Source organism: Hylobates moloch, unplaced genomic scaffold (assembly GCF_009828535.3).
Source record: "Hylobates moloch isolate HMO894 unplaced genomic scaffold, HMol_V3 SCAFFOLD_14, whole genome shotgun sequence".
Lineage (NCBI taxonomy): Eukaryota > Metazoa > Chordata > Mammalia > Primates > Hylobatidae > Hylobates > Hylobates moloch.
Window position 1 is genome coordinate 56432159 of NW_026652289.1, and position 23864 is coordinate 56456022.

The window sequence follows — 23864 nt, forward strand, 5'->3', positions numbered from 1 at the left end:
CTAGTTTTACATGTACTCATTTGTGTCTGTGCCATGTGTGTGGACCTATATTTAGTCTTGTGTGATTTTTATCACATGTAGATTTGGCAAAGTTCATTTTTAAAACCAAGCTTTATTTTTCTGTTGGTTCTGAAAGTTTCCATGTAGTGAAGAATGAGATTTTAGGAATTTTGAATTTCAGAGGTGTCTATTCATTAATAATATTGCAGTGCCTTTGGAACAATTCTTTTTCCTGCCTTCTCCTTGTCCTCCTTTTTAAAAATTCTTTTACTAAATAAAAATAGTATGTTTATTCTAATTATAAAATTCAGGCAAAGTGGCCTGAATACTTTTTGTTGAACTTATTCTAACAGGTGTATAATACTTTTAAAATCAAAACCAATAAAGATCTTAAAGGCTGGGCATGGTGGCCCACACCTGTAATCCCAGCACTTCAGGAGCTGAGGTGGGCAGATCACCTGAGGTCAGGAGTCCGAGACCAGCCTGGCCAACATGGCAAAACCCCATCTCTACTAAATATACAAAAATGTAGCCGGCTGAGGTGGTGGGCACCGGTAATCCCAGCTACTTGGGAGGCTGAGGCAGGAGAATCACTTGAACCTGGGGGTGGGAGGTTGCAGTGAGCCAAGATCATGCCACTGCACTCCAACTTGGGCGACAGAGCAAGACTCTGTCTCAAAAAAAAAAAAAAAAAAATTTAGGCAAAGTATACCAAAAATACAGAAAAGTATAAAGAAGAAAATAAACAACATGTAAAATCCCAATTCGTGGAGGAAAATGTTAGAATTTTAGTGAGCATCTTTCTATATATATTATTAGGCACACTGTTCTACAGAACGCTTTTCCAATGTTATATAATGCTATCTTTCATGTTCATATAGACTTTTAAATAAGTCTTAATAAATATTGATAAATATTTTTAATGGTTACATAGCCTTCTAGTCTACAAATAAAACCTAATTTGTGCCTTATTGATGGACATTTATAGTACTTCCTTTTTTCTCCTCTAACTACACTTCAATGAGCATTCTTTTTTTTTTTTTCTTTGAGACGAAGTCTAGCTCTGTTGCCCAGGCTGGAGTGCAGTAGGAGGATCTCAGCTCACTGCAGCTTCCACCTCCTGGGTTCAAGTGATTCTCCTGCCTTAGCCTCCTGAGTAGCTGGGATTATAGGTGCACGCTACCATACCCAGCTAATTTTTGTATTTTTAGTAGAGACAGAGTTTCACCACATTGGTCAGGCTGGTCTGGGACTCCTAACCTCGTGATCTGCCTGCTTTGGCCTCCCAAAGTGCTAGGATTACAGCCGTGAGCCACCACACCCAGCCAGTGAGCATTCTTATTATACATTGTAATTTGTGCTCAATTATTTCCTAGCAATAAATTGTTAGAAATGGAACTTATGGGTGTGACAGCTGTCTACATATAAAATTTATGTACCTTTTTCATACTGTCGTACCATACAGGTATGTGAGACTGTTCATTCACAATATGTTGATCAACATTAGATAATATTAACTTTAAGGCTTTAAAATCTAAAAAGTTAAAAAAAAAAAAAAGATATTATGGCCAGGCACAGTGACTCACTCACACCTGTAATCCCAGCACTTTCAGAGGCTGGCTGAGGCTGGCAGATCACTTGAGCCCAGGAGTTTGAGACTAGCCTGGCCAACATAGCGAGAACCCTGTTTCTATAAAAAATGCAAAAATTAGCCAGGCTTGATAGCACATGCCTGTAGTCCCAGCTACTTTGGAGGCTGAGTGGGAGAATTCCGTGAGCCCAGCAGGCGGATGTTGCAGTGAGTTTATATCACACCACTGCACTCCAGCCTGGGTAACAGAGTGATACCCTGTCTCAAAATATATATATAACTTATATCTTTAATTTACTTTTTTTTTTTTTTTTAGTTTTTCTTTTTTCTCTTTTTTTTTTTCTTTTTTGAGACAGGGTCTGGCTCTGTTGCCCAGGCTGGAGTACAGCGACATGATCATAGCTCACTGCAGCCTCAACATCCCAGGCTCAAGTTATCCTCCCACCTCAGCCTCCCAAGTAGCAGATGGGAACTTATACCTGTTAGTATAAGTTCAAACAAAACAAAGAATATAAAGAGTGAACCATCCCTTTATTCTCCTGGATGTAGTCATGATTGATGTATACCCTTAAGTATAGTTTTTTTATGTTATAGGTTATATCAGACTGATCTGTATTTTTCTTTTTTTTTTTTGAGGCGGAGTTTTGCTCTTGTTGCCCAGGCTGGAATGCAGTGGTGCTATCTCAGCTCACTCTACCTCTACCTCTGGGGTTCAAGCGATTTTCCTGCCTCAGCCTCCCAAGTAACTGGGATCACAAGAGCCTACCACCACACCCAGCTAATTTTTTTTTGTTGTGTTTTTATTAGTAGAGATGGGGTTTCACTATGTTGGCCAGGCTGGTCTCGAACTCCTGAGCTCAGATGATCCACCTGCCTTGGCTTCTCAAAGTGCTGAGATTACAGACATGAGCCACTGCATTCAGTCTGTACCTACTTATCACTTACAATACATGTTGGACTTTTTTTCCATATTAGCACATACAGGAGCTCTAACTTACTCTTTTTTATCAATTGCATAGGAATCCATTATATTGATAAAATACCATTTTGGTATTTCTACATTTTTCCCCATAATTGTTAATTATATGAATATACATTTTTGTCCATTTATTTCCTTACATCAAGTATCTTAAAGGGAATTGTTGGGTTAAAGAATTTGTATTTCTTGGCTGGGCACAGTGGCTCACGCCCGTAATCCCAGCACTTTGGGAGGCCAAGGCAGACAGATCACAAGGTCAGGAGATTGAGACCATCCTGGCTAACACAGTGAAACCCCGTCTCTACTAAAAATACAAAAATTAGCCGGGCGTGGTGGCATGCTTCTGTAGTCCCAGCTACTCAGGAGGCTGAGGCGGGAGAATCGCTTGAACCCAGAAGGCGGAGGTTGCAGTGAGCCGAGATCGTGCCACTGCACTCCAGCCTGGGCGACAGAGCGAGACTGTCTCAGAAATAAATAAATAAATTAAATAAAATAAGAAAAAAAAAAGAATTTGTATTTCTTAAGGCATTTGATGTATATTAGAAAGGTTAACTCAGTCTTTAGTCTTATAATGGGGAATAATGAATGACTATTTTTCACATCCTTGGTAATACTGAGCACTATAATTTTAGTGTTTACATAAGATAGGTAAGATACCTTGTTTTGTAAATTGCTTGTTCATATTCTTTGCTCACTTTTCTATTAGGTTGTTTACCTGTTTTTATTGACTTGGATGAGCTCCCTACATATGAAGAATACCAATCCTTTGTCCACTTAAATTTTGATATACAGAAGTTTTAAATCTTTATGCAATTAAATCTTTCATGTGTTCTGGGTTTTATATCTGCTTAGAAAATCTTTTCCTGATATTTAAAAATATTCTCTTTTATTCTAGCTATTTATAGATTTAGAAAATATTTAGGTGTTTTATCTCCCTGGGTTATCTTTTTGTGAATGGTGGGAGGTAGCCAATTGTCCCAATATCATTTATTGGACAACTCATTCCTTCCTTGTGTGAAACACGTTCTTCATGATATACTAAATTCTCATATACTCACGGTCATTTTCTGGACTGTCTTATGCTCCATTGTTATAGTAATCTTTCCTAGGCCAGTTAATACCTCACTACTTAATTATCCTACCTTCGTAATTTGTTCTGACATCTGGTAAGGCAAAGTCTTTGCATCATTTTCTTTTTCAAAATTTTCTTGCTGTCTTTCACATGTGTGCACATGCACCCTGTTGGAACATTTACAAATTAATTTGGGGTAAATTTGCTCCTTTAAAACTTCGACTCAGGCCAGGAATGGTGGCTCACACCTGTAATCACAGCACTTTGGGAGGCTGAGGCAGGTGGATCACCTGAGGTTGGGAGTTGAAGACCTGCCTGACCAACATGGTGAAATCCTGTCTCTATTAAAAATACAAAAATTAGCCAGGTATGGTGGCATGTGCCTGTAGTCCTAGCTACTAAGGAGGCTGAGGCAGGAGAATTGCTTGAACCTGGGAGGTGGAGGTTGCAGTGAGCCGAGATTGCACCACTGCACTCTGACCTGGGCAACAGAGCAAGACTCCGTCTCAAAAAAAAAAAAAAAAAAACCGGAATAAAATATATTTTTGTTGTCATATGAATATAGTTATTTTCCCACATATACTTTATAACTGTATTGTAGGTCTACAGGAAAACGATTGATTTTTACAAGTTAAAAAATCAATCGTTTGGGAGGTAGCCAATTGCCCCAATACCATTTATTGGACAAGATCTATTGATCTTGTAACCGTTAAAGTAGTAATTAATTCCATGAGTTAATTATGTGTCTACCCCATCACAGTTCTGCCTATTTTGGTGCCCAAATATAAAAATATCTGCGCCACGTTTTTATGATTTATCGGTTGATTATGTGTTGTTTAGGTAGTTTATCTGACCATCTTCAAACGATAATTGTCCCTTTTTAACACGTAAGTGAACTTTTTATTTGTTTTTCTCGCCTGTGTGCGGTGGCTGGAAGCTCCAGGACAAGGTTGAATAACAGTGGCGAGAGCAGGCATTCCTAAGGAGTGTTCCTGCAGTTAGACAATCTGGGGTTCTCCCTGGAGGAGGAGGTCCCAGGACCCAGCAAGCTCCTCAAGACGAGGTCATTGGTCAGGAATCTGAGCCCTCGGCTGGAGCCCAGCCTGGGGGAACCGAGTTGGCAGGAGCCTGGGCAGGGCGCGCAGCCAGTCCCCGCGCGGGCGTCCTCAGCCAGGCCAGTTACCATGCGTCGTACAGGCACCGCACCAGGAAGGGGCTCAGAGGGGGCGCGCGCTCCGGGGGCACGGCTGCGGCACTCCTGACAGCTCCCTGGCCTGCCCAACTCTGGTTGTGACCACCAGCCTCCTGCAAAGGGTCATCTGGGGCCAGCCGGGCGGCATCAGTGCCGCCGCGGGCGCCGCTTTGGAGCCACTAAGTGTGGCTCTGGAATGCTGGGTGCGACTGCCTCACCAGCTTCCCAGCCCTTTCCAAGGCAGGCGCAGAAAATAGGCTTGTGGTTCTTGCCTGTGCTAGCCGAGGGGTGGAGGTGCTGCAGGTGAAGGTGGCTTGGGGAACTGGGGAACCGGCCAGTGAGGCCGTGGGGCGAGGGCAGTCCCTCTCCCTTCCCGACTGCAAACAACCCCCTCGGGGAACCAGGAGAGAAAGATGCAATCCTATCTACCCGTTCCCACTATCTCCGTGGTCTCTTCCCGCGAGGGAGGGCGGAGGGCAGGTTCAGAGGGGATGTGGCACTGAGCTGGGCTGGGACCGGGTTTCCAGCTGTGCTCAGCAGCATCCTTGCTGGTGGACAGAGACCTGTCCTCACCATCCATCCCTGGGATGCAGTCACCGGCCTAGGAGAAAAGGAGGAGGAGCAGACCCCACTACTGCACCAAAGTTGTCCTGACCAAAGTTACTCATCTGCAGTGTTAAATTCAGGGACTGCCTTTGCGTCCTGCTCTTACTTGGCCTTTCAGCAGACTTCAGCATTGCGTTCTCCTCCATCTTTTGAAACACTCCTTTGGCTTCCATGACAGCCTTACACCTGGTTTTCTACTTTTTGTTGTTTTGTATTTATTTATTTTTATTTTTTTTAGTAGAGACAGGATTTCACTGTGTTGGCCGGGCTGGTCTCAAACTGCCAATCTCAGGTGATTCACCTGCCTCGGCCTCCCAAACTGCTGAGATGACAGGCGTGAGCCACCGCGCCCGGGTTTGTTGTTGTTGTTGTTGTTGTTGTTGTTTTTAATGGAGACATGGTCTTGCTCTGTCGCCCAGGCTGGAGTGCAGTGGCGCAATCTCAGCTCACTGCAAGCTCCACCTCCCGGGTTCACGCCATTCTCCTGCCTCAGCCTCCTGAGTAGCTGGGATGACAGGCATATACCGCCATGTCTGGCTAATTTTTGTATTTTTAGTAGAGATAGGATTTCACCTTATTGGCCAGGCTGGTCTCGATCTCCTGACCTTGTGATCTGCCCACCTCGGCTTCCAAAGTGCTGGGATTACAGGCATGAGCCACCGCGCCTGGCCAAGAGTTCTTTTGGAACAGTTTTAAATTGTAGTTAAGAAAAAAAAAAAAAACCCTACCATCTGGGCACAGTGGCTCACACCTGTAATCCCAACACTTTGGGAAGCTGAGGCAGAAGGATCCCTTGAGGCCAGAAGTTTGAGACCAGCCTGGACAACATAGAGAGACCCTATCTCTACAAAAAATACAAAAATTAGCTGGGCATGGTGGCATGCGCTTGTAGTGCCAGCTACTCAGGAGGCTGAGGTGGGAGGATCACCTAAGCCCAGGGGGGTTGAGGCTGCAGTGAGCCATGATTGCACCACTGTACTCTAACCTGGGCAATAGAGTGCACAGTTCAGTAATGTTAAGTATATTCACATTGTTGTGCAATCTTCAGAACTTTTCTTCTTGCAAAACTGAAACTCTATACCCAAAGAACAACAACTCATTATTCCCTTTGCCCCCAGGCCCTGGCAACCACCATTCTACTTTGTTTCTATGAATTCAACTACTCTAGATACCTAATTTAAGTGGATTCATATGTGTTTGTGTTTTCGAGACTGTCTTATTTCACTTAACATAACGTCCTCAAGATTATAAGGGTTCTCTATATATTTGGGATACTAATCCCTTATCAGACAGATGACTTGCAAATATTCTGTCCCATTCTGTGGATTGTCTTTTCACTTTCTTGATGATATTAACAGCATAAACATTTCTAATTTTGATGAGATCCAATTTATCTGTTTTTTTCTTCTGTTTCTTATGCTTTCGGTGTCATATCTAAGAGATCATTGCCTGATAGGTCATAAAGATTTACACCGATGTTTTCTTTAAGAGTTTCATAGTTTTAGCAAATTTTGGCTTTTTTTTTTCTGAGACAGTCTCACTCTTGTCGCCCAGGCTGGAGTGCAGTGGCGTGATCTCGTCTCACTGCAACCTCCACCTCCCGGGCTCAAACAATTCTCTTGCCTCAGCCTCCTGAGTAGCTGGGATTACAGACGTGCGCCACCACGCCCAGCTAATTTTTGTATTTTTAGTAGAAACAGCGTTTCACCATGTTGGCCAGGCTTGTCTCAAACTCCTGACCTCAAGTGATCCACCCTCCTCGGCCTCCCAAAGTGCTGGGATTACAGGCATGAGCCACTGCGCCTGGCCGAATTTTGGCTAATTTTTGTATACAGTGTGAGCTAAAGGTCATGTTATTCTTTTCCATGTGGATATTCAGTTTGTCCCAGCATGATTTGTTGAAAAGACTTTTATTTCCCCCTAAGTCTTGGCATTCTTGTTGATAGCTTCTGTTCTTTGTGTACCCACTTTCCCTGGCACAGTCTTAACTAGCTCCTCTTCTCACTTATGGGCCAGTAACTCAGAAATTTATCCCTCCTGCCTAAACCTTTCTTCTGAGCTTTTTAGTCATATATAGTTTGACATCTCCACTTAACTGTCTCTCACACATGTTCAAGGCTGAACTCATGACTGTTTCTTCCAACTAGGCTTTTCTTGGAGTCCATTTTTACCTCATTTAGTCTCAGCAAAAGAGCCCACTATCCTACTCGCTTACGCCAGAAATCTAGAGTCATACTTGACACCTTCTTCTTTTTACCTCTCATCCAATTCATCACCATGTCAGATTGATTCTATTTGGAAATACATATTCTGAATCCATCCCTGGCCCTCCATCACCACTGCCACCCAGTCCAAGACATTATCTCTCTGCTGAGCTACAGCCTTTCACCTGATCTCTCTCCATGGAAAACTGTAAACATAACAAAGGACGAGAGAGTTGTCCAGTGGATCCCCACGTATCCATCACCCAGCTACAATAACCAACAACACGAGTCATTCCTGTTTCACCAATATTCACCCTCCACTCCCCTGCCCCACTTCCATGGGATTACTTTGAAGCAAAGTATTAACTTTGAAGCAAAGTGTATTAACACACAAAGCTGATAGTATACTTTCCTGTTTAAGTCTCTACTTTGGTTCCCCATTGCTTTTAAGATAATGACCAAAACCATTGTAGAGGCCCATGGGCCCTGCATGATCTGGCCCTGCCAACCCCTCCAGCCTTGTTACTTACCACTTTGCTGCTCACCTCTGCCCTCCAGACCCAAAGGCTCTATTTAGCTTTCTCACACACGCTGCACACTTCTGGCCTTGGGGCCTTTGTATATGGCAACCCCTCTACAGTGACCCTCTCCGCCCAGCATCCCTCTTCTCCATTTGGCTAGCATCCCTTGGAGATGAGCTCCAATGCTGTGCGTCTTCAGAAAAGTCTTCCTTGCCCTCCATCGTTGAGTCAGGACGCCCTGATAGAGGTCCCTCCTGGGATGGGGGTTCATCTGACCACAGAGGGCCAGTGGCCATCTGCAGTTTATACAGTTCCTGGCCTCTGCTTTTTTCCCTCAGACAACATTTGTCGTCCCTCCTGGGCTGTGACTTTCTCGCCCCTTTGCAGAGGAGTCACTGAGGCCCAGAAAGGAAGAGTGGCTTACTCAAGGCCCCTCAGCAGTGAGAAGCAGTTCCAGGCCTGCATTCCTGTCTTCCTGTCCCCAGCCCCAGGCTCTTTCAGGACCCCAAGACCCTTCACACCTGTCGGTGGTCCTGAGAAGAGCCTGACGGACCCACAAAGCCAGAGTAATTCTGAGGTGGGTATCCCAGGGTGGTTGGGGTGGGCTGTCTGGACAGTATCCATGGATGGACAGAACTGACTTGTCCCCAGAGTAGCCACAGCCCCTGGCAGCCCTGAGTGGGGGCGTATGAGCGGCTCAGCCTGTCTGCGGGCCCCCTACTTAGCAGGCCTGGCCGGAGGGTGGCCACCAAGAGCACAGGGGCGTTCTGTTCCTTAATGAATGTAAGTCTGTTTTTAGACCTGAATGACCAGCTTTTTGTCTGGAAATGGCCAAGCCTGAAGTGGCCTGCCAAGAAAAAGTGGTCTATGAGCAGACCCAGGGGTGCCAGCTCAAATAGATGCTGCTGCAGCTGCGGGCATGATGGGATGAAGCCAGCAGCCGGCAGGGCACTCTCTGCAGAGCCGGCTCTGTGATTTGGCCTATGCTTTGTAGGAAATCCTGGATATCCCCAGGAGGAAAGCTTCCCGGTTTTAGCTGTTTGTCCCTGTCTGTCTCCGTGGCGACTGTTCTCACTGCACAGGCCTTTGAGCTCTGGGCAGGAGGGGGCAGCAATTGCTGGCCTCTAACCTCTGGTGGAGGGAGGAGAAGAAAGGGAGGAACCCCGAGCGTGGCTGGGCCTGAGCTGCAGTCGGGTGGTGCCTCCGAGCCCATGGTGGTGGGAGGCAGTCGCTGGTTGTGGCCCAGGTGGAGAGAGGGCCATGCTGCGGCCGGTTCCTTGGACTGTAGTCCCAGTGGAAAGATTCAGGCATGGAGGACATGTATGGAGCTTTCTGGGTGCCTTTGAGGCCCAGTGGTGCCCCCATCTTCACTTGCCGTGGGTAGATGCCCCTCTAGGTATCCTTCAAGGATGTGATGGGACAGAGGCTAACACAGCACTCAGCGGTGCTAGTTGGGGACGTGCTGCTCAATGGGCAGGGTTGTGGGTGTCCCCAGCCCCACCCCAGACTGAGTCAAGACCTCTTGCAGATCCTCACAGTAGCCCTGACGATCTGCAGGTCACAGAGGGGATTATTTTTTTCTCTGTTTGCCATTTTGTAGAGACACAAACGCAGAACGAGTTAATGGGCATCTTAGGGGAGCAGACCCTCTTCGTGCTCTCCTAGACTGGAGGCCTGGCCTATGGCCCCCTGCTTCTCTCTGCCTCCTGCCCCCTCTTCCCTCGCTCTAGAGCCAGTCTCCAGGGGCACCCAGAGGTTCTGCTCTAGTGTAGCTGCAGCTCGCACCTGCCCGGCTCTCTCTCACCTGTTCCCTCCTGGCCGCACATCTCCACATCTCGGATTTCCCAGTTAGGATTCCTTAGGAAGGGAATCTGACAGGCCGGCTCATCTTTTCACTCTAAAGAGGCTGCTGGTCAGCTTGCGATGGCTTTTCCTGGGCCTGGAGCACACCATGGTTCCGCTGGCTGTGGCCAGGGTCACTTGGTAGGTCTTGGGAAGATAGGCCTCTGGCCCTCCACATCCCCCCTTCATCTCAAAGCTGCTACAGGCAGTGATGGGAGAGCAAGCCCGTTCCTGGCCTGGGTGTTCTCAGAACCCTTCCTGGAATAAGGGATTGTGATGAGGTTGATTCCTGCCCCTCTGGGGCCTGCTGCCAGGGGAGCTGAGTGGGACCCCAAGTCACTAAGCCTCACCCCCTTACACTCAGTATGAGACTCGATTATGGGATTTTTCTCCCCTCCTCCAGTCAGTGGAAAGGACAAAGCAGTTGTCCTAGATATGGAATGTCACCTGAGAAAATAAAAAGGGAGGTGCAGCTTCTATGAAAGTGCAAGACAGCAATAAAGCAATAATGACATTACTTTTGCAAAAGAAGGAAATTACCTTTTATCTTCAAGTTTCAGCACGTTGACGATAAGCCTGCCTCTCTCCACAGAATCCTAGTTTGCCATCAGGAGAGGTCTTGTCACCCAGTTTCTGACTGTGTGTGAGGACTGTGGCCCTGAGAGCACATAGGGAGTCCCTCGGGAAGGACACAGTGTGTGGTTCAGAGCCGGCCTCTGCCACTTGGAAAAGCTGGTCTCGTGACTTCCGTAGTACAACCTAGGAAATGGGCCCCCAGGCCTTAAACAGATGAAGGAAATCTTATTGACAGTGGAGTTCCCTGCCTTGCCAAGGAAGTTCCTGAAACTCAAGAGGGCCAGGGTGAAGAAGGCTCAGGAGGGTCAGGACCCCAGTTTCAGAGCCCAGGCGGGCGGATTGGCCTTGGAGAGAAGCCACAAAGAAAGGCGGGGTGAGGGCAGGATTCTTCCCATGGTTTCTTAGTTGGCTGGAGGTTTACAATCAGCTGGGAGCCTTTAAAAGCTAAAGCTGGCCAGGCGCGGTGGCTCACGCCTATAATCCCAGCACTTTGGGAGGCCGAGGCAGGTGGATCACTTGAAGTGAGGAGTTTGAGACCAGCCTGGCCAACATGGTGAAACCCCATCTCTGCTAAAAATACAGTAATTAGCTGGGCATGTTGGCACATGCCTGTAATCCCAGCTACTCAGGGGGCTGAGACATGAGAATCTCTTGAACCTGGGAGGTCGAGGCTGCAGTGAGCCGAGATTATGCCACTGCCCTCCAACCTGGGTGAAAGAGTGAGACTCTGTCTCAAAAAGAAAAAAAAGAAGCTGAACATACACCTGCCTTATGACCTAGCGCTTCTAATCCTAAGTGTTTACCCACAGAAGTGAATACTTGCGTGCACAAGACCGGTACTAGAATTTTCATAGCACTTTCATAAGAGGCAAAAACTGGAAACTGCCTAAATGTCCATCAGTAGTAAAATGAATAAATTGTGGTCTATCCATATTTCAAACACATTGCTGAGTAAAAGCAGACATATATACGAGTATGTATGGTATGATTCCGTTCATGTAAAGTCCCAAAAGCAGCAAAAGCACTCTGTGGTGCTGGAAGTCAGGATGATGGCTATCCATGGCCAGGAGGGTGTGGCCAGTGAAACTAGAGGAAGCAGAGGGTAGTTCTGGGGGCCTGGTTCCCGGATGTGTACTCATTTGTGAAATGCATTGAATTGTACATTTACTTAACATGTGCTTTCCTATATGTAAATGATACTTCAACAACAATTTAAGAAATCTAGTTATTTAAATGCTATTCCCAGATATTCTGATTTAACTGGTTTGAGACAGAGCTCAGGCATCATTTTTTTTTTTTTAAAGGACTGCAGGCTGAGCACAGTGGCTCATGCCTGTAATTTGAGCACTTTAGAAAGCCGAGGTGGGAGAATCGCTTGAGGCCAGGAGTTCCAGACCAGCCTGGGCAACATAGCAAGACCTTATCTCTATAAAAAAATTAAAAAAAATATAGCTGGGCATGGTGGCATACACCTGTAGTTTCACCTACTTTGGGAGGCTGAGGCAGGAGGATCACTTGAGCCCCAGGAAGTTGAGGCTGTGGTGAGCTATGATTGCACCACTGTGTTCCAGCCTGGGCAACAGAGCAAGACTCCATCTCTTAAAAGAAAAAAAAAAAAAAAAAAGCACTGCAGGTGATTCTAATATGCACCCAGCCAGCTACACTTTACAGTTAAAAGGAGAGTGTCTTTTCCCCCTGAAGTAGGAGGTGAGCTGAGTGAGAGGTGCGGGTGGAGTGAGGAGACCTTGTTGGGGAATCTGGAGCAACCACTGCGGGGAAGAGTCCTAGGTCCAGCCTACTGAGCCCCAGTTTGAGAAGTTCTATCCAGGACAGATGTCCACGAAGCTTCCTGTCCTTGGATGGCTATTTCCCTGGTTTCTGGGTTTGTACTGTCGGGGCCTGTTGCCATGATGTGTTTTTGTTTGGAAGAGAGCAGTGGTGTTTTCAGGTCTCTGCTTGGAGCTCGCTGGGGCCGAGCGTCCTGGCTGGCTGCACAGGAGGGTGGAGCTGTCTTTGGCCTGGCCTTGAGAAGAGTTGGCAGGACCCACAGGGTCCGCAAGAAGTCAGCTTGGGAGAGTGTGGTCACCTCCTTGGAGGAGGACGTGCCCAAGGGGACCACCCCACCCCAGCTGTGGGGAAGGCCCTGCCTGTGACCACGCAGGCCTGGCTGAGGTTTGTGCTTCAGCATCAGCCACAGGCTTGGCCACTGCCAGAGGCTTGGATGAGTACTGGAGGGAGGTTTGCCCTGTGGTTAGGAAGGGCTGGGAAGGCTGGGGGAGTGTTGCCAGGGCATGGCCCGCCCAGGGGCGTGCAGCCCACGGGAGACAGGAGGGGCCCAGCCTGTGCTTTCACCCAAATAACCCATCCTGCCCAGGCCCTTTATTCTTTGCTTGGGCCTCCTACCTCCCACCTGAGTTCCTCTTTGATCAGTCAACCACCCTGGGCTGAGTGCCTTGAGGTACCGAACCAGAGCTCCTGGAGGAAACGGCCCTGGTGTGGGGGGACCCCATCAGCTCCTGTCCAGCCTCTCCCCTCCTTTCCTGCTGGGTGTGTCATTCTCTGTGCCCTCTCACTCTTACTGCCTTGCTTTTTCCTCTCCTTCTCCTTCTTGGGGTGTTATCTCTTTTTCCCTGTCCTTCATTTGTTCAGCAAACACTGGGTGCTGGCTGTATGCCAGGGATACAGAGATGTACGGGACACGCCCTTGCTGGAGCTCAGAGTCAACTGGGGGACACAGATGTGTAAACAGACAAGCACACTCTGGTGTGGTAAGTGCTGGGGCAGCAGCCTGCAGGAAGTGACTGTGGACCACAGAAGAGGGATGAGCCCCTCTGCTGGGGGAAACTGAGGAAGGCTTCACAGAGGTGGTGACATTTCACCTGGGGCTTGAAAGATGACCGGAACTCCCCAGGTAGATAAGCATGAGAAGGGTAAGCAGGTAAGCAGGCAAAGCACGCAGGTGTGAAGGGCTGCTGTGGCATGGAAGTGAAGGTGCTGGGCTGCACTGCAGAGGAGGCAATGACGGGGGTGAGGCTGGAAAGCAGGAAGGTCTGGGAGGCCAGCTGAAGAAGTGACGGGAAGTGAAGAAGGAGCATCAGCAGGAGAGTGGCAGGATCAGACCCGGGCCCCAGCTGGCCCTCTGGGCAGTGTGCATATGGGAGAGAGGCAGTGTGTACCCGCACAGCCGGAGGCAGTTTTGGTCAGGGAGCTGTTGCCAGCATCTGGGAAAAGGATCATGGCCTGGGCTTGCGTGGTGTAGCGGGAATGACAGATGGTTTCATGGGTTATCTCGGGGGGACCTGAGGGCTTGATTGGCTGTGGAGGTGAGGAGAAGAATGAGTGGGGTATTCTGGCCTGGGTAACTGTGGGGAGATAGAGCCTTTCACAGACATTGGATGCGAAGGAGGAAGCAGGTTTGGGGGGCCGCTACTGAGATTACATGCATGGACAGGTCTAGATGGCAGGGTGTGAAGCTCGGGAGGGTGTGGGTGTCAAGGTTACAGAGGTAGACTTGGGAGTGACTGCCTGGTGTGGGTATTTGGAGCCTGGGGGAGGTGTGTAGAGCAGAGTGCCTGTGTCAGGTCCACCATGAGGCCCCTAGACTCCTGTGTATCTGGGCTCCCACTCACTGCCCCCTCCTCTCCTGCCCTGTCTCCCCATTCTTGACATCTCCCTGTGCTGGTGCCATCCCTGCCCTCTGGCAGCCTCTCAGGCTGGGGAGCTCCCTACCCGCCTCATGATGTGAAAAGCTCAGGGAGTATTTTTTGCTGCATGGGGCTGGAGAGCAGGCAGACACCTCCTGTGCCCTCTAGGGAGGGGCCTTCCTGCCTTCAGACCATGCTCAGCCAGGGGAAGGGCCTCATCAGAGGGTTTCCAATCTTTTGTACCCCCTTTAATGTCAAAATACTGCCACTCCCCTGCTCCATACCTCTCCTGACAGAAGTTAGAGTTTCTTATGGCTTCCAGGACTCCTGACATGAATTCCACAGCTGGGGCGTGGGGAAGGGACGGGACTGGATGGGACAGAGCGGGGGGAGATGTGGTTCACAACCCACAGGGCATGAACACCGAGCGCGAGAAAAAGTCTGTGAGTAGAGCCTGCAGCGGCTGCCTGCAGGGTGCGGGACCAGGCTGAGCCCTGTGCTCTTGAAGCCTCCTTCTTGGCCCTCTGGGTCGGGGCCCAGCTGGTCATTGCGTGTCCCCTGCCTGACTGGTTCTGCTGGTGAATGCTCAGTGACCAGTCTGCCCTGTACTTCTTCGTGTGGCACTGCTCTCATTTCTTTATTTTCATTCGTCAAAATAAACGCTACAGGGGAGAAGAAACTACTGCCGAGTGGAAAGTGAACTGAAGATCGTTTTGAGAGCGCGGCAGGTTTACTCATTTTGGCCATAGGCAGGGTCTCTGAGACAAGAGCATTATCAGCAGAGAGACAGGAGGAACTGGCTTCAGTGGGCAAACATAAAGGAGTGGCTTGCAACCATCCTCTTGATCATGTGTAAAGGAGTTGGCTTTTTTTTTTTTAGACAGAATTTCGCTCTTGTCGCCCAGGCTGGACTGGAGTGCAATGGTGTGATCTCGGCTCACTGAAACCTCCACCTCCTGGGTTCAAGCGATTTTGCTGCCTCAGCCCCTTGAGTAGCTGGGATTACAGGTGCCCGCCACCGTGCCTGGCTAATTTATATATTTTTAGTAGAGATGGGGTTTCACCATGTTGGCCAGGCTGGTCTTGAACTCCTGACCTTGGGTGATCCACCTGCCTCAGCCTCCCAAAGTGCTGGGATTACAGGCATAAGCCACCACACCCAGCCAGGAGTTGGCTTTTAATTTAAAGAGACTTGAAAGTTGGCCGGGCTTGGTGGCTGAGCCTGGTCTGAAGGCAGGAAAGCTCCTCCCCAGAGCTGTCGTGAGCACCTGCTGCATGCTCAGCACTGGACTCAGGGGATTCAGTGAAGGACCAGGCAGAGTCTGTGAGCCCCTGGAGATGCACAGTCATGGCACACGGACACAGTGTGACAGATGCTGAGCGGAGACTTCCGATCAGGGTGCTGTGAGTGAGTATCTGAAGCAGGGACTCCTCACCTAGGCTGGGGGAGGGCTGAGGGAAGGCTTCTCTCCCTGAGAAAGTCACATTTGAACCTAAGGATGTGTTTGGTTTAGAATCCATGCAAAGATATGATTATCTATGCAAGATTAGATAATCCATGCAAGATTATAATTATACCCAGTTTCTAAGGCACAGCTTCCTTTTCTCTAGGAACCCCACTGTATTTCAGTTCCCAGGGATCTGTGCATCCTCTTAGCTCCTGCAGTCCTGAGAATTTGAGTCACACTCTCAAGCAACAGGCTCCCTCCCTCTGAAAGCACTGTCCAAGCTCCTTCCCATTGTCATCCCGTTCTATCCCTCATCCATCCTTCAGGCTGGAGTGCAGGTTCTTCAGAGCTGAGCCCACAGGATTTTTCCCTGGTGGCCTAATGGATTCACTGCCAGGCTCACGCTGTAATGGCTCAGTGGTCTGACTTGCATATGCTACTCCTCCGACGCCTGCCCTGTGAGAGGACTTAGACCAAGCGAGAAACATACATGGAAGAAACAGATGGAATCGCCCATGCAGTAATTACACACAGGCACAGCAGAAGTACCACAGACAAAAGAGAAATGACAAACTGGTGAAAACATCACAAAAATGATAAACTAAGGATTAATGTTCTCAATAAAGAATTTACAGGCCGGGCATGGTGGCTCACGCCTGTAATCCCAGCACTTTGGAGAGGACAAGACAGGTGAATCACCTGAGATCAGGAGTTCAAGACCAGACTGGTCAACATGGTGAAACCCCATCTCTACTAAAAAATTTATATATATATACATATATATATATAAATTAGCTAGACGTGGTAGCAGGTACCTGTAATCCCAGCTACTCGGGAGGCTGAGGCATGAGAATCACTTGAACCTGGGAGGTGGAGGTTGCAGTGAGCTGAGATCACGCCACTGCACTCCAGCTTGGGTGACAGAGCAAGACTCTGTCTCCAAAAAAAAAAAAAAAAAAAAAAAAAACTAGGCATGGTGGCTCACACCTGTAATCCCAGCACTTTGGGAAGCTGAGGTGGGACGATTGAGCTCAGGAGTTTAGGACCAGCCTGGACAACACAGTGAGAGCCCCCTCTCTAAAAAAACAATTAAAAACTTAGCCCAGCATGGTGGCGCATGCCTGTAGTCCCAGCTACTCGGGAAGCTGAGGTGGGAGGATCACATGAGCTCGGGAGATTGAGGCTGCAGTGAGCCAAGATTGCGCCACTGTACTCTAGCCTGGGCAACAGAGTGAAACCCTGTCTCAAAAAAAAAAAAAAAAAGCCAGGCGTGGTGGCTCACGCCTGTAATCCCAGCACTCTGGGAGGCCGAGGCAGGGGGATTACAAGGTCAGGAGTTCGAGACTAGCTTGGCCAACATGGTGAAACCCCGTCTCTACTAAAAAATACAAAAATTAGTCAGGTCCCACTACTTGGAGGCTGAGGCATGAAAAAGCAGGAGGTTTCAGGGCCAAATCACCCACTGCACTCGACTCCATCTCAAAAAAAAAAAAAAAAAAAAGCCAGAAAAAATTTATACAAATGAAGAAAGAACTTCAATACAAATGAAGAAAGAATTTCACCTGTGAATTGTCTATAAGAAAATGAAATTCCAGTGGTTAATAATTATTTGGAAAAAAGTGTTCAACCTACCAGTAAGCAGAAATACAAATGAAGACAACGTATTTTCACCTATCAGATTTGCAAAGGTGAGCGAGAGACAATATCCAGAGAAGGGCCTGAATATGGGGAAACAGGTACCCTCATATCGTGCTGATGGCTGGGTTAACTGGAATAGCATCTGTTGATTCTTAATCCACTAATTCCACTTCTGAGAATCTATCCTAGGAATAGTGAGTGACATGGGAAATTTCTCATGAAATCAGGTTAAGCCACAGAAGTAGGGTACACAAATGATAGATTATATAACCATTTACATAGGTTATATGTTTATCACACATTTTTTCTTTGGGTGATTTTTGGGGAATCTTTCTTTTAGGTGATTTTGATCTTATACGTATTTTTCATATTTTCTATAATCTTTAAAAATCAAGGGAAAAAAAAAACCTCTGTGAAATGTGACATGATGGAACCAAATAAATCCAGAAATCAACTTTGAGAGTCAAATCTCTAGCAAAATCTCTCACTTCACAAGATTGTGTAGGTATATGTTGATATGTGTGGCAAAATCCTCTCTAAGGTTGAGGACAGAGGTAACCAGGCCACATGGCCGTGGCTGGGCTGATTTTGTGGGTGAGGTCACTGGCTGTTCACTGTAGTACTGGACACAGCCTGTCCCTTGGCAGGTCTCGGTTTCGTAATCTGTACAATGGTATGGTGGGAGGGGGTGAGGCTGAATCAATCTCTGAGGGTCCTGGCAGATCTCGGGCTGAGGCGAAAACTCTGTTCTTGAAGAAGAGAACTTTGGCTAGCCTCAGTCACAGAGCGGAGTGTGACTGAGCATTGAGGTTTGTAGGTGCCAGGCTCCAGCCCCTAATCTGCTGCGGGACCACTGCACGTGACCTTGTTACCTGTTCCTGGCCACCACACTGCCCCAGCATGGCCCTGCTTCTTGGCCACCCTCTCTTTCTTGGTCAGCCCCTGGGCCCACTTGGTTGGGGCTGGTTTGATGGCTCAGGCTTTATTGATGTGTAGCCTGGAGAAGCAGGAACAGGGTAACGATTCTTTGGAGCGATTAGTGGAGGCAGGAACTCAAAGGCCATTGGAGAGCCCCACCTGCCCAGGGAGAGAGGATCTGTTGCCTCCCACGCTCTCCCTCAGGGACATTTTTGAGATGGTTTGGCTCTCATCACCAAGCTGTCCTGACTGTCCGAGGTGACTGAGGCCACTTCCTGGTATAAGACGGCTCCTCCCCTCCTGGCCACACTCACCTGTAGGCTGACGGGCGTCCACCTCCCACACCTTCAGCGCATCAGCTCCTGAGCTTTGATAAAGGCCCCCTGTGCTCAGCCTCCTTTCCCGGAACCTGATAGTTTACAGTCATGCTGCGCGGGTACTTTGGACACTTTTGTTCTCGGCATAAGCAAGTCTCAGGGTCCTCCCTCTCAATGTGCCTCCTCTAGGGTGGGGCTAGAGGCCTCACTCAGCCTGGCCTACGAGCTGCCTGGCACTGGAGATGAGGTAGACAGGTTGATTTTCCTCCCAGCCCAGGCATAAGCAGAACTTCTGGCTTTCGGGAAAGACACTGTGTGAGACCCTCCTACTCCGTCAGCCATCCCAGAACCTCTGCCTGCGCTGCTGCCTCTGAACTGTGATGTCTTCAGTGTCACCCTCGATATCAGGGCCAGTCTTGGGTGGGGGACAGAGGCAGCAGCCCTGGGCATGGTGGGGCTGTTAGGGAAAGGTGTCCTCATGAAGCCCCCTTCCTGATACGGGCCTGTTTTTCCCTAGCAACCAACAAATGCACGGAAAGACAGCTTCTCTGAACAGTCCTGTGTCTTGCAAAAAGAAACCAGACAGAGTTGAGGAGCCCCCGGACTACAGGTGAGGACCCCTTTCCCAGTCAGAGATACACATAGACTAGGGGGTGGGAAGCCGTCAGGAGATGACCAGTTTGTAGGAGGACCTCAAGGCTGAGCCGGGGCCCCTTTGCAGGTCTGTGAGGTTGGGCAGAGGCTGCCCCAGGCTTCTTCCTCCCGCCCCTCAGGCCTGTCCCAGTGCACTGGGACCTAGCAGAGTCCATGCTTCTTGGGTTTCCAGCCTCCTCCCTGCTCACCTGTGCTCTGGGCCAACCTGGCCAAGGCAAAGGTTTACCTTTTTTTCTCAGAGCCATCCCCCTCTCCCAGTGTGGTAGCCTCAGCCAGGTCAGGTGAGTCTGTGCCAAGCTCCCCGCAGCAGAGCTCAGGCCACAGGGAGGAGGCAGCAGGGAGGGCAGTCCTGCTAGCATCATGGCCTGTGGCCAGGCCCCGGAGCTGTGAGTCTGACACCTTCACCTCACCCACACCCCAAACTGGACCCTATTCCAGCACTGCCTGCTCCCCTGCTTACCCCTTGGCCAGAGAAATGGGACAGGGTCTTTGACACCCAGGTGGGCAGCTCCTCAGCATCTCTGGGAGACCAGGTGCACCTCCAGGAGATGCTGCTCACCCGCATCGGGGAAGGTGGGTCCTTGGCGACCACTCCCTGCCTCCCGCAGTGCCCTCCCCCAGGGATGAGCTGTATAGCTGTGTGCTCGCTGTACTTGTCATTTTGCTGTGTCCCCTAGAGAAGGGTCCTAGTCTCTGATCTCTGCCTCAAGCTTCTGGCTCAAGGCCAGGGCAGAATTGGCACTGAGGACGCATGGGCAGGACTGGGGTTCCTTGTCCCCAAAATGGAATGTCTCCTTTGCAGTCTGCACTGGCCAGAAGGCTTGAAGGGTGAAGAGATAAAGAAGTGTGGCCGAGAAGGGGTAAGTCTGGAGGCTGACTTCTCACTATTCACCCAGGAAGGGGTCCTAGGCTGCCAGAATTCAGTGACTTTTGGCTCCTTGGCCACCAGGCCTGTTATCAGGAAATCAGGAAACCTGAGTGGGTATCCCTTCCTGGGTGGGAGTAGCATGTCCCCCTCTGCTAGTACAAACTGCCTGTCAGGACCTAGCAGCACCAGGAGACAAGCTGTGCTTGGCACACAGCCCTCCGTACTCACTGGCTGCTTACTAGCTGCCTCATGCTAAGTCCCTAGCATGGGCCAGGGGGCTGTGGCATTTCCTGTTGGCTGGAGCAGGGCCCCTTTGGCGGTCTCACCTCCCAGGGCTTCTCAGACGCAGCCCGTGTATTTGCAGATAACACTGAATAAATACAACCAGCAATACCACAAGCTGTTTAAGGATGTTCCCTTGGAGGAAGTGGTTCTCAAAGGTGAGCTGTCTCCCTGGTATAGCTTGTTAGGCACCCAGAATGCCTGGGGCCATGGGCCTCTGCTCTGGAGCCTCCAAAGCATGACTTAGAAATGGGAACTGGCTGTCCTTAAGATGTGGACCACTCCCCTAGAATGTGAGAAGACTGGGCTGGTTTGGACATAGCACTGCATTTTTGAAGGTTTTCTTGGGGAAACGTCAGAGCTTTGGAATCTTGTGTCTGTTCTGCTCTTATCGGTGACTTCTTACCTGCTCTGGCCTCTCACTGAGCATGTGGGGGCATTTGCACAATCAAGGCCCTTGGGGCAGAGCAGAGCAGGGAAAGGTCAGGGATTCTGCCTGAGGTTGTGAGAATGCAGGCTCGGAGATCAAGGCAGGAACTTGCCTGGACCCCCTGGAGCATGGGTGGAGAAGGAAGAAACATCCAGCAGGCTGGTGGAGTGGAGGAGCAGTCAGGAGAAGGACCCTTCGATGCTGGGGAATGGACTGTTTGGGGTTTGGGGCCTGCGGTGGGGAAGGGGGAGTCTGAGGAAGACAGGTCCTGAGGCGGGACTCTGGACTCCACAGCGTGAGGACCCAGGTCCTGGGGCTTCCTGGGCTGACCTTGCTTATGGCCATTTTCTCTCCTGTGACATCCTAGTGTGCTCCTGTGCCCTCCAGAGGGACCTCCTCCTCCAGGGCCGGCTCTACATCTCCCCCAACTGGCTCTGCTTCCATGCCAGCCTCTTTGGCAAGGATATCAAGGTAGTAATGAGTGGTAAGGGCTGCCATGACCCTGTGAGGGGAGAGCCAGCCTCCTGCCCCACGGGCATGCCTCAAAGTCATGCCTATCTCTCTGCATGCTGGGCCCCAGGTGAAGCCCCTTGCTGGTTGGATGCGCAGCTTCGAGGCATCTCATCCAGTGTCCAGGAAAGTAGTCCTGCCCCTTCAAAAACAGGGGCCCCAATCTGGACCCCACATCTGGCCTGAGCTGGCCTGAACAGTTCACAGCCAAATCATTCTGCCTCTGGGTATTTCAGAAATGCTTTGAGAATCAGAGTGGGATGTCACATTTAGGCGGAGCCCTAGCTGTGGCCAAGAAGTAGCCTAGGGAGCTCCATTACTAGAGTATGAGATTTACCAGAGCCACCATCCTTGGCCTCCTGGATAACAGGGATCATACCTATGTGACAGCCAAGAGTGACGCATCTTGCCAAGGCTGGGGCAGGGTGGCGGGGACAACTGGAAGGGGAGCCTGGATGAAAAGGTAGAAGGTTCAGAGACTTCCTCACATGGGGCCAGGCTTCTCCATGGTGGCCATGCTGAGCTCACAGCTGGGTCCCTAGGCAGGGAGCAAAGGGACCATGTCCTTGGGGGTTAGTCCTGAGAGAAGCATCCCTTTCCCTCTCAGGTGGTCATTCCTGTGGTGTCTGTGCAAATGATCAAAAAACACAAGATGGCACGGCTCCTTCCCAATGGACTGGCCATCACCACCAACACCAGCCAGAAGGTCAGTGCACTGGGCCCGTGCTCCCCTGTCAGTCTCCCGCTCCCAGCCCCGACAGCCCACAGTCTGACTCGGGCACATTCCCAGGTCTTTATTTCTCCCCACCCTGCAGCTCTCCAGTACATATTTCAGGCCGTACAACAAGCTGGAAGAGAAGTTCCTAGGCAGGGCTCCTGTTGGCTCTCATGGCCTGATATCCCTGTGGGCCTGTGCCCAATCCACAAGGGGGCTGGCTGGCACAGCAAGGAGTCTCATCTCCCCCTACCCCTGTCTGTTTTCTTTCCATGTCCCAGTATATCTTTGTGTCACTGCTCTCCCGGGACAGTGTATATGACCTGCTGAGGAGAGTCTGCACCCACCTACAGGTATGGAGCTTGGGAGCAGGAAGGCCAGGGAGGTCGCTCAGGCCTGGATGCAAATCTTGCACAAGGGTGCAAGATTTCTCCAGCACAGGGAATGGGGCAGGGAGAGGGGAGTTAAAGGCTCAGGCTCAATGTGCAAGAGACAGTACTTGGATTGTGTGTCTATGCTTGCAAGCATGTCTTTGAGGCCAGTGGGCCCCCGTGTGTCCCCATATACAGATGCTCCTTGTTCATGGGCTTATGTCCCATGAACCCATCAAAAGTTGAAAATATCATAAGTCAAAAATGTATTTAATAGAGGTACACATCACCTACGGAACATCATAGCTTAGCCTCACCTCCCTTAAACGCCTCAGAATGCTTTCATTAGCCTAGAGCTGGGCAAAATCATCTCAGGCAAAGCCTGTTTTATAATGAAGTGTGGAACATCTTATATAACTTATTGAATCCTGTACTGAATGTGAAAAACAGAATGGCTGTATGGTCCCAGCACTTTGGGAGGCCGAGGCAGGTGGATCACCTGAGGTCAAGAGTTCGAGACCAGCCTGGCCAACATAGTGAAACCCTGTCTTTACTAAAAACACAAAAATTAGCCGGGTGTGGTGGCAGGCACCTGTAGTCCCAGCTATTTGGGAGGCTTAGGCAGGAGAATCACTTGAACCCGGGAGGAGAAGGTTGTAGTGAGCCGAGATTGCACCATTGCCCTCCAACCTGGATGACAAGAGCAAGACTCCATCTCAACCAAAAACAAAAAACGAAAACCAGAATGGCTGTATAGGTACTTCAAGTACAGTTTCTACAGAAAGCCTATCACTTTTGCACCATCATAAAGTTGAAAAATCCTAAGTGGAACCATCGTAGGTCAGGGACCATCTCTATGTCCAGGCCCTCACTTGTGCTTCCTTAATGCACAGATAGGAGTGCGTAGCTGCTTCCCAATATGCCCTATGACTCTCTCTGCCTATGGTGAGGAAGAGGGGAGGGGTGGGGCAGCAGGTGGGAGAGTAAGTTGCCTGGGGTTTGCTTCTCTGTTCCAGCATTAAATAGGGTGCCCCCTATAGACCCTGGGAGCTGGGCTTCACCTGACACAAAGTGGCTTATTTGGAGGTAAAGCTCTCTTGGAGAGGGCTGATGCTTCCCCCTGCCTGACCTTGCCTGTTCCAGATGGACAAGTGACTGCTGTTCACTTTCCTCCTCAGCCTTCCAGCAAGAAGAGTCTGAGTGTAAGAGAATTTCCAGGGGAACCTGAGTCTCTGGTGAGAGCTGAAGCTGGGAGCAAAGACTGCTGGACTGACAGTGCCTGGAGCTCTGAGGCTTCTGGGCCTCCCGGGGGGGCCCACAATGCAGAACTGGGGCACCAGGCTCAAGAGTCAGTGGCCATGCTATGCCAGGGCATCTCCTAAACCTGCCACACCATAATGCAGAGCCACCAGGGCCTCAGCAGATAGGCTTTCTTTTCTTTTTTTTTTTTTTTTTGAGTGACAGAGTCTTGCTATGTTGCCCATGC

The 23864-nt window shown here is 49.6% G+C and overlaps 1 protein-coding gene across 1 annotated transcript in view; it reads left to right on the forward strand.

Moving 5' to 3' along the window:
• GRAMD2A (GRAM domain containing 2A) overlaps positions 1-23864 on the forward strand; it is a 37544-nt gene that overhangs the window by 8415 nt on the left and 5265 nt on the right. Inside the window, exons 2-8 of the mRNA XM_032174775.2 lie at positions 19066-19158; positions 20005-20062; positions 20435-20510; positions 21150-21253; positions 21900-21998; positions 22289-22360; positions 23557-23613. Coding sequence (XP_032030666.1) covers positions 19066-19158; positions 20005-20062; positions 20435-20510; positions 21150-21253; positions 21900-21998; positions 22289-22360; positions 23557-23613 — 559 coding nt within the window. The remainder of the gene's footprint in view (positions 1-19065; positions 19159-20004; positions 20063-20434; positions 20511-21149; positions 21254-21899; positions 21999-22288; positions 22361-23556; positions 23614-23864) is intronic.